Source organism: Bison bison, unplaced genomic scaffold (assembly GCF_000754665.1).
Source record: "Bison bison bison isolate TAMUID 2011002044 unplaced genomic scaffold, Bison_UMD1.0 scf7180017864038, whole genome shotgun sequence".
NCBI classification, from domain to species: Eukaryota; Metazoa; Chordata; class Mammalia; order Artiodactyla; family Bovidae; genus Bison; species Bison bison.
This window is the reverse complement of record NW_011494610.1, coordinates 3,499,534-3,509,651: the sequence shown is the minus strand read 5'-3', so window position 1 is coordinate 3,509,651 and position 10,118 is coordinate 3,499,534. Positions and strand designations below refer to the sequence as shown.

The window sequence follows — 10,118 nt, the reverse complement described above, 5'->3', positions numbered from 1 at the left end:
ATTTTCACTTTCATCAAGAGACTTTTGAGTTCCTCTTCACTTTCTGCCATAAGGGTGGTGTCATCTGCATATCTGAGGTTATTGATATTTCTCCTGGCAATCTTGATTCCAGCTTGTGTTTCTTCCAGCCCAGCGTTTCTCATGATGTACTCTGCATCATAAGTTAAATAAACAGGGTGACAATATACAGCCTTGACGTACTCCTTTTCCTATTTGGAACCAGTCTGTTGTTCCATGTCCAGTTCTAACTGTTGCTTCCTGACCTGCATACAAATTTCTCAAGAGGCAGATCAGGTGGTCTGGTATTCCCATCTCTTGAAGAATTTTCCACAGTTTATTGTGATCCACACAGTCAAAGGCTTTGGCATAGTCAGTAAAGTAGAAATAGATGTTTTTCTGGAACTCTATTGCTTTTTTGATGATTCAGCAGATGTTGGCAATTTGATCTCTGGTTCCTCTGCCTTTTGTAAAACCAGCTTGAACATCAGGAAGTTCACGGTTCACATATTGCTGAAGCCTGGCTTGGAGAATTTTGAGCATTACTTTACTAGCGTGTGAGATGAGTGCAATTGTGCAGTAGTTTGAGCATTCTTTGGCATTGCCTTTCTTTGAGATTGGAATGAACACTGACCTTTTCCAGTCCTGTGGCCACTGCTGAGTTTTCCAAATTTGCTGGCATATTGAGTGCAGCACTTTCACAGCATCATCGTTCAGGATGTGGAATAGCTCAACTGGAATTCCATCACCTCCACTAGCTTGGTTCGTAGTGAGGCTTTCTAAAGCGCACTGACTTCACGTTCCAGGATGTCTGGCTCTAGGTGAGTGATATACATACACACCAAGGTGGGTGTGGGTGGACTGAGAGACCCGGGATTGCCACGTACACACTGCTGATAACTAGGCATGAAATGGATGACTGTGAAGCACAGGGAGCGCTGCTCAGTGCTCTGTGCTGAACTAAATGGGAAGGAATCCAGAAAAAGAAGGGATATATGTAAATGGGTACCTGGTTGACTTTGCTGTTCAGCAGAAACTAACACAACTTTGTAAAGCAAGTGTACCGCAATAAAGAAAAAAGGACACTGCCCAAAAAAAGAAAAGACTGGCTGTATAGGCTGATGGAGATAAATACTAAGGTATGCATATACGTACATGTTGGTTGCTCAGCTGTGTCCAACTGTTTGTGACCCCATAGACTGTAGCCCACCAGGCTCCTCTGTCCGTGGGATCCTCCAGGCAAGAATACTAGAGTGAGTAGCCATTCTCTTCTCCAGGGAATCTTCCCAACCCAGGGATCGAACCCAAGTCTCTTGCATTGCAGGCAGATTCTTTACCATCTGAGCCATCAGGGAAGCCCCAAATACTAAGGTAGTTGATGAACAGAAGTGAGGACATTTCCTTTCAGAAAGACATGGGAGGTGATGCTGGTTTCTCTTTTTTATTTATGTTGCAAGGTTGTTTGACTATGAACTGACTGCATATAAAACTATAATAACAGTAAGAATAGAAACACTGGTGAAATAGTATCATCTGATTAACATTTCTATTGATGTATTGAAATTTTAGCTGAAGGGCTAAGTCAGCATCCTGCCTCACCGAAAGATAATGACTTAGAAAAATCCTTGTTTGGTGGACATCTGAGAATTGCAGAGATGATGACTTGTACCAATCGGAGCTGCCTTTTCTTTTCTTTCCTCTCTAGATTATCCTCTCGACTTGAACCACAGCGAATCCTTCCTACAGACCACGACTTTTCTTCCTGAAGACTTCACCTACTTTGCAAACCATACCTGTCCCGAAAGGCTCCCTTCCATGAGTGAGTAGAGTGCTTGCTTATCTTCCTCTGCGTTTAAAACCGATGTCCTTCTGTTTGATTAAAATAAAAGGGAGAGTGTTCCTGATCTGTTGATATGTCTACTTACAGAGAGATTATAAACTCCTGGCCCTTGGAAATAGGAACTATGAAGGTTGCATGTGTCCTGGCTCCTCTCCAGCCCTTCTGCAGGGCCGCCTATGTTCCTGGTGCCATTTCCCACCACATTTTTCACTCTTTGCTTTGTAACTTGAGGTCTGTTAAGATATCCTTGAGAAAGTGTAGGCAACCAGCTTTGTCTTTTACTATAAATCTCACACTGATTGTATAACTCATTTAATATGAGGGAAGTTATTTTCTTAACAAAGTGCTGGTTAAGAAAAATTCTTGCATCTTTTTTTTCTCTTCCTTTTTCCTCTTCCCCTTCCCTTCCTCTTTCCTTCAGAATCTCGTGTGTAACCTAAAGCAATGACAGTGTACTGTTACACCTTTCCTGTGCTTTGGGGCTTCTTGGACTATCTTCTTCCTGACTTGAGTTCGAGATGATGCATGTTCTGAGTTTGGCCATGACCAGTTAGGGTCACTGATCAGTGAATCGGGCAGCATGTCTGCACTCGGCTCAGGAGCACACAGAGATGCTACCAAGCTCAGCTGCTTTTCTCCTTCCTCTTTGAGAAGTTCAGCTGCTGTTGTACTTGGTCTTCATTTCTTTCTACATCCTTGGCAGAAGCAGAACTCCCAAGTCTTTATTTCCTGATTTGCCGCTTTACCCAGTAATAGGGATGAACTGAAACCCACTGGGTTGGGAAGCAGACGTAGGGACCCCCCCATCCTTGTTAAAAAACACAGCCCACTGAAGAAGCACTGAACCACTCCAGAGATTACAGCCCTGAATGTAGGAATTTCGTGGCCTCTTACTAATTTTTTTCCCCCATCTCTGTTCAGAGGGCCCGATAGACATAAACATGAGTGAGATTGGAATGGATGCCATCCATGAACTCTTCTCTAAAGACCCAACCATCAAGCTTGGCGGTCACTGGAAGCCATCAGATTGTGTGCCTCGGTGGAAGGTAGGGTGGGGTCAGACCCCAGGTGCTGGGAAGCCTACCTGGCACTTGCTGTCATGTGAATCACCATGGATTTCACTCTGACATTTGGTAATTTGCACCCTACTTACCACTTATTGCAAAGGATTTGCATCTGATGGAAACATATTGGAGGAGTGGGTTTCCCTGAGGACTTTGCTGTAGCCACAGACATACGCATTGTTCTGGTCACTGAACCAGGACCCTTTTTCTTCCTTCCAGGAATATTGGCTAAGCAGTGGGGGGAGGCAGGTGGTGGGTCTCTCCTGATAGATTTGCAGAAGCCATCTTCACAAATTCAGCGCTTTATGCTTTATTTGGCATTGTTGCCATGAATTTAGTGGAGTAAAAAGCAGAACTATCTAGCCTGACTATGAGAATTGTTTAGTTTTTTTCTGCATGACTGTAATCAGGAGACATCAGTAGTGTGGCTCAAGCTTATGACAGTGGCTTAAGTCAATTCTTTGAACAAGTGTTGCGTAAAGTGCTTATTCCATGCCAGCCCTGTGAGATGCTATAGCGCAGCAGTGATCAAAGCGGATCTGGAACAAAGCAGTGTTTCCACCCCATCACTGGGATGTAAAGTCAATTTAATGATCAACATTAAATATATATATATAAGTGTTTTTTTATGTCGGTTAAAAGTATTCATTTAGTACATGTGTTGATAATATGGGGCTTCCCAGGTGGCTCAGATGGTAAAGAATCCACCTGCAATGTGGGACAACCCCTGGGTTGGGAAGATGCCCTAGAGAAGGGAATGGCTACCCACTCCAGTATTCTTGCCTGGAGAATATACAAGACACAGAACAAGGCTTTGCTCTGATGTAAAGGAGTGTTAAGACATCTCACCTCCCCTCCTAATCTCTTAGTTAGTGGTTGGGACAAGCACACCCACGTTGTTCTAAAACAAGCTGCGCTAGAATAAAGAGACAGGAGATACTATTGACAAAAGGGCGACTGCAGAGAAGTGGAGGGTAAGGCAGCTTGCCGGAGCCCCCCAAGCGGGCCGGGCCCCAGTGCTGTGGGAGTAGTCGAGGGAGCTCGCTGACTGGGCGGCCTCTGTCACTGTGACCCGCTGCAGGTGGCCATCCTTGTCCCCTTCCGGAACCGCCACGAGCACCTCCCGGTCCTGCTCCGACACCTCATTCCCATGCTCCAGCGCCAGCGCCTGCGGTTTGCGTTTTATGTGGTGGAGCAAGTGAGTGGCTCTTTCTTCCCTCTTCTTTCTTTTCCAAGACTACAGTTGAGAGAGCTTCAGGCTGATCCATCCTTGGGGTTAAGAGCCCATAAGATGGAAAACTCACGATTGAGTGGCCCTGTGGGGGCAGGGAGCAGAGGGCGTCCTGCGCTCCTCCGTGGAGACGTTCAGTACCAGCAGGTCTGCGTGCTGCCTGGAACCTCGTTTGCCCTTGAACAGAGGCCTCTTGTGGGCTGGTGGAGATGTTCAGGACCAGCAGGTCTGCGTGCTGCCTGGAACCTCGTTACCCTTGAACAGAGGCCTCTTGTGGGCTGCTTTTCCTGGAACTGCTTTGGGTATTGTCTTCACATTTCAGACCCAGGAGATAAGGGGCTGCAGGTAGAAATGGCCGTGTTGTTCTTCCTTCCGTGTAGGGGGCTGGGTGCTCTTCTAAATGCCCTTACACAGCTGACTGTGCCTTCAAACGGCCTTGGAGAGAGAGGCTTAGGTTTATCCTTATCACCCTTTTTTATTCCTGAGGAAGTTGAGGCCAGAGGTCAAGTGATGGTGAGTCAGTGATGAACCAGGCAGGACCCACCTCCCTTCCGGCCCAGTGATCTCTCAATAAGGTCTCCTTTAGGCAGGGCTGAGGCAGCAAAGATTCTTCTTCAAGAATCCTTTTAAAAATAAAGTTCTGCTTCTTTTAGGTTGGCACCCAACCCTTTAATCGAGCCATGCTTTTTAATGTGGGTTTTCAAGAAGCAATGAAGGACCTGGACTGGGACTGCCTAATTTTTCATGACGTGGATCACATACCAGAAAGTGATCGTAACTATTACGGATGTGGACAGATGCCAAGGCATTTTGCGACTAAACTGGATAAGTATATGTATCTGTGAGTTTCATTTCCTTTTAATTAAAGAGGTTAAATTTAGAAGGATGATGAAAGATCCAAGGATGACCAAATCAAATTAGCTCCAACGTGAATCGCAATCTACTGATGAATGGATAAACGAAATGTAGTATATCCATTCATATGATGGAATGCTATTTGGCAATAAGAAGAAATGAAGTACTGATACATGTGACAGCCTAGATGAACCTATATGCTCAGTGAAAGAAAACTAGCTACAAAAGACCGAGTATTATATGATTCAGTTTGTATGAAATGTTCAGAATAGGCAAATCTGCAGAGACAGAAGGAAGAACAGTGGTTGCATAGGGTTGAGGAGAGTAGGGAGAAATGAGTGACTGCTGCTGATGACGGGTGCAAGGCTGCTTGGTGGGGGGCGGTGATGAAATTGATTAACACTGATTGTGGCCATGGTTGCAAATCTCCATGAATATATATAAAAAAAACCCCATTGAATTATACACCTTAAGTAAATTAGGGACTTCTCTGGTGGTCTAGTGGCTAAGACTCCATGCCCCCAATGTGGGGGACCAAGGTTTGATCCCTGGTCAGGAGACTAGATTCCACATACTTCAACAAAGATCAAAGACCCCACCTGCCACACTCAGACCAAACCAATCAATCAATAAATATTTTTTTAAAAATAATAAATGGGTAAGTTGTATGGTATGTCAATTCTGTCTCAATAAAGCTGTGATTTAAAAAAAAAAATGAGAAAATAAATTTAATTAGCTACTTGGGTTGATGCATTTGGCCCGAGGAAACCATTTCAGGTGGTTTGGGGCAGTAGCACAGAGAGTATTGCTTTACTTAAGACTTAGTTCTCCCATGAGATGGCCTGTTCTAGGGGGAAAAAAGAGAACACCCTTTCATGCATGGATAATTGATGCCATACATCTCCTTTTAGGCTTCCTTATACTGAGTTCTTTGGCGGAGTGAGCGGCTTAACAGTGGAACAGTTTCGGAAGATCAACGGCTTTCCTAACGCGTTCTGGGGGTGGGGTGGAGAAGATGACGACCTGTGGAACAGGTATTGCCCTTCTTCTGATGTCTTCTAGAAACACTCCCTTAGGCTCTCCAGACCAGCACTGTCTAGTAGGAATATGACGCATTAAGCCATGTATTTAATTTTCAATGTTCTAGTAGCTCTATTTAGAAAGATTTAAAAAAGGAAAAAGGTGAAATTAATTTATTATATTAATAAAAATATTTTAACAATTATACTTACTGCAGTATATCCAAAACAATACCATTTCAACATGCAATCCATATAAAATTTATTTTAATATAAAGTATTAATGAGATATTCTGCATTCCTTTTTTTTTCTTACTAAATCTTAGAAATCTGGTGTGTACTTTACACACATAGCCCATTGCACTGAAACCTTCCCAAACCAGAGGTCAGATATGAGTTATACAGATTTATCCATGCCATCAGGTACGGCTCGTATTTTAAGTTTGTAGGAACAATCTCATGTGTGAGTAGTGTCAAATAGTATTTTTGTACAGTAAGTAAATAGTAGGGGCTTCCCTGGTGGCTCAGCAGTAAAGAATCCACCTGCCAGTGCAGGAGATGCCAGTTCCATCCGTGGGTCGGGAAGATCCCCTGGAGAAGGAAAAGGTAACCCACTCCAGTGTTCTTGCCTGGGAAATTCCGTAAACAGAGGAGCCTGATGGGCTACAGTCCAAGGGGTCACAAAGAGTTGGACACAACTGAGCCACTAAATAGCAGCCCAGCAACTATGCCATTTTTACATAAGGGATTTGGGCATTCTCAGATTTTAGTAACTGCAGGGCGGGTGCTGGAACCAGTCCCCCCACGTGGAAACTGAGGAACGACTATATATCACAATGAGAGTATAAGTTGGATTCAGAGGAGGCTGGTAAAAATTCAGATAATACAGAAGTGTATAAACAAAAGGGGCTTCCGTGGTGCCTCAACGGTAAAGAATCCACCTGCAATGCAGGAGTCGTAGGAAATGCAGGTTTGATCCCTGGGTCGAGAAGATCCCCTGGAGGAGGGCATGGTGACCCACTCCATGGACAGAGGAGCTTGGTGGGCTACAGTCCATAGGGTCGCCAAGAATTGGACACAACTGAAGTGACTTAGCATGCACGCACGCATATAAACAAGAGAGTGTAAGTCCTAATCCCCATTGATATCCTGTTTCCTTCCCAGGAAGTAGCCATTTCAACAAGCAGTTTCTTTATAGTTGTTTCTATTCATACATAAACAGCCCAGACACATCCCTTCTCCCCTTCTAATCATGTCAGTACAGAGAGCCATTTCATTATTATTACAATTATGTGGTATTTCCTTGTATAGACAGACAGCAATTTGTTTTTAATCCTGTCCTGTTGATGAACAGTGTTGTTTAATTTTGAGCATCTTCTGTTCACATGTGCAAATATTTCTGTAGGTTAATTTCCTGGTCGCAGAACTGCAGAGTCAAGAAGTAAACGCACTTTAAAAATTTTGATAGTTATTGTCTGATTTTCCTTCAGAAAAGATTGCAAAAGTATTGTGACCAACAGTACATAAGCGTACAGATTTTCTTAGCACACCACCTGCTTTTGGATATAAACGACCATTGAAATTTGTGCCCATTTCAGCACAGCAGCTCCTGGACAATTCTTTCTCGGTCTGTTAGGTAAAAATGGCATCTCATCCTTTTAATTTGGGTTTCTTAGGAACCTGGTGAGGATGAGCAGCCTTTCCATACTGGTTTGACTGGTTTCTGAATCTAGTTGGGCTCCCCTAGGACATCTGTTGGAGAAGGCAATGGCACCCCACTCCAGTACTCTTGCCTGGAAAATCCCATGGACAGAGGAGCCTGGTAGGCTGCAGTCCATGGGGTCGCTAAGAGTTGGACATGACTGAGCGACTTCACTTTAACTTTTCACTTTCATGCATTGGAGGAGGAAATGGCAACCCACTCCAGTGTTCTTGCCTAGAGAATCCCAGGGACGGGAGAGCCTGGTGGGCTGCCGTCTATGGGGTTGCACAGAGTCAGACACGACTGAAGCGACTTAGCAGCAGCAGCAGCAGCAGGACATCTGTTCTGCCGGCTCATCCTGTTCTTTCTCCAGCTCAGCAAGGAGTCCCTCAGGCCAGGAATGTGTGACTGTTTCCCCAGCACCCCACACAATTCCAGGCACACAGTAGGCATCTCATACATGGTTATCAAATGAGAGGGAGAACACATCTTCACCCTGTCAGCCCTCCACACCCGCGGGTTCTGAATTTGAGGATTCAACCAACTGTGGATTGGGGGGTGGGGTGCGGAATTCCGAAAAGTTCCAAAAATCAAAACTTGCTTGCTCCCCATAAGCAACTATTTACATAGCGTTGACGCTAGAGGTGATGTAAGGTTTGCTGGAGGATGAGGGGGTCATATGCAGATACTATGCCACTTTGGGCTTCCCAGGTGGCTCAGAGGGTAAAGAATCCACCTGCCAATTCAGGAGACGTAAGAGACACAGGTTCCATCCCTGGGTCAGGAAGATCCCCTGGAGAAGGAAATGGCAACCCACTCCAGTACTCTTGCCTGGGAAAGTGTGTGGACAGAGGAGCCTGGTGGGTTACAGTCCATGGGGTCACAAACGAGTCAGACACGACTCAGCGACTAAACAACAAACAAGCTGACCCGGGGTGGGGGGGCATGTGTGCACACATGGTTGCACCTGTCACTGAGACCCCATGTCAAACCTCGGGAATTTTTAATTTCTCTTCTTTTTCAAAACTTTTCATATTGTAGACTTCTTTTCTAAAACCATGAACTTATCCAGAGGGAAAGTGACTTGAATATATAGATGCAAAAGAAGCACTGTTGTTCAGCTTGGCGTTCCTCAGCCTTGGGATAGGTTTGGTCTCACCTGTCAGACTTGATCATTTTACCCATCTTCTTTGTCTTGGACAGAGTGCAGAATGCAGGCTATTCTGTGAGTCGGCCAGAAGGTGACACAGGGAAGTACAAGTCCATTCCTCATCACCATCGAGGAGAGGTCCAGTTTCTTGGAAGGTTGGTGCAGTTTGTTTATTCCTCATACAAAAGTCCTGTATTTCCAGGGTCCTCAAGCATTGCAGTCCCCGGGCTTGCTCCTCACCCCTTTCAAGGTCTTGTTCAGACAGCTGTTTGAGAGTTCCTGTTTATCACTCAGTTAAGTGTGAGGCAGGTGTTTGGGGGCAAAATGATACTATTGGTGAAAAATGTGATTGTAAGATCTTTTAAGGAAATCACTCCTTCTCCTTAAGCTTTGTAGTTGTCTGCGCTGTAGCCTTCAGGGAGTTGGAGAAAAACCCATTCGGGTCAAAGTCTGTGTAACTGACGCTCATATGACAGAGTTTGGCACCCTCTCTGCGAGCTCAGTTCTGGAAGGGTGTCCCTGAGCCTCTGTGCGGCTGCAGCTGCTGTATCACCCTGTACACCTTCAAGGAAAAGAACTCCAGGTCAGGCTGAGCAGAGGCGAGTGCATGGCGTGCATCTCCAGGTGCTCGGGAGTGGCTCTTTCTGTCTTTTGTTAATCGTTGGGAGGACTGTCCTCACGACAGTCGATCTGACTGCATGAACTGTTTTCCTGGGGAGTAAGAGGGCACTGAATACAGACGGAACTTTCTCGTCCCGCCATTTAACATCTTACCTCCGCTTCCCCGCTCAGTGAGTGATCTCGAGCGAGCCAGTTAGGACTGTGAACCTCGGTTTCCTCCTCTGCCGAGGGGCAGGCGCGTTCAATAAAGCCCAGCCGCTCAAATAGGAGGTGTTTCCAGGTCTGATAATGGCGCGCAGCCTGGAGGAGCCGAACGGCTGATGACCCGCCCTGCGGGGCCGGGCAGGAGCGTGGTCTCCCCGGGTCGTGCTGCTCGGCCCCTCGCTCAGAGCCGCCCCTGTGCCCCCGCTTCACAGGTACGCTCTGCTGAGGAAGTCCAAGGAGCGGCAAGCGGTGGACGGCCTCAACAACTTGAACTACTTCGCGAACGTCACGTACGACGCCTTGTATAAAAACATTACCGTCAACTTGACACCCGAGCTGGCTCAGGTGACTGAGTACTGAGAGGAGGAGGGAACAGTCGTTGGCTTCCCCCACCGCCCCCGGGACAGCAGCCCGCCGACGCGTCTCGGGGGGCGC

At 46.0% G+C, this 10,118-nt stretch overlaps 1 protein-coding gene across 1 annotated transcript in view; it reads left to right on the top strand.

Moving 5' to 3' along the window:
• Positions 1-10,118, top strand: part of B4GALT5 (UDP-Gal:betaGlcNAc beta 1,4- galactosyltransferase, polypeptide 5) — a 97,245-nt gene extending 87,127 nt beyond the window's left edge. Inside the window, exons 4-10 of the mRNA XM_010835121.1 lie at positions 1,703-1,816; positions 2,759-2,883; positions 3,983-4,099; positions 4,786-4,973; positions 5,899-6,021; positions 8,912-9,013; positions 9,896-10,118. Coding sequence (XP_010833423.1) covers positions 1,703-1,816; positions 2,759-2,883; positions 3,983-4,099; positions 4,786-4,973; positions 5,899-6,021; positions 8,912-9,013; positions 9,896-10,043 — 917 coding nt within the window. The 3' untranslated portion in view covers positions 10,044-10,118. The remainder of the gene's footprint in view (positions 1-1,702; positions 1,817-2,758; positions 2,884-3,982; positions 4,100-4,785; positions 4,974-5,898; positions 6,022-8,911; positions 9,014-9,895) is intronic.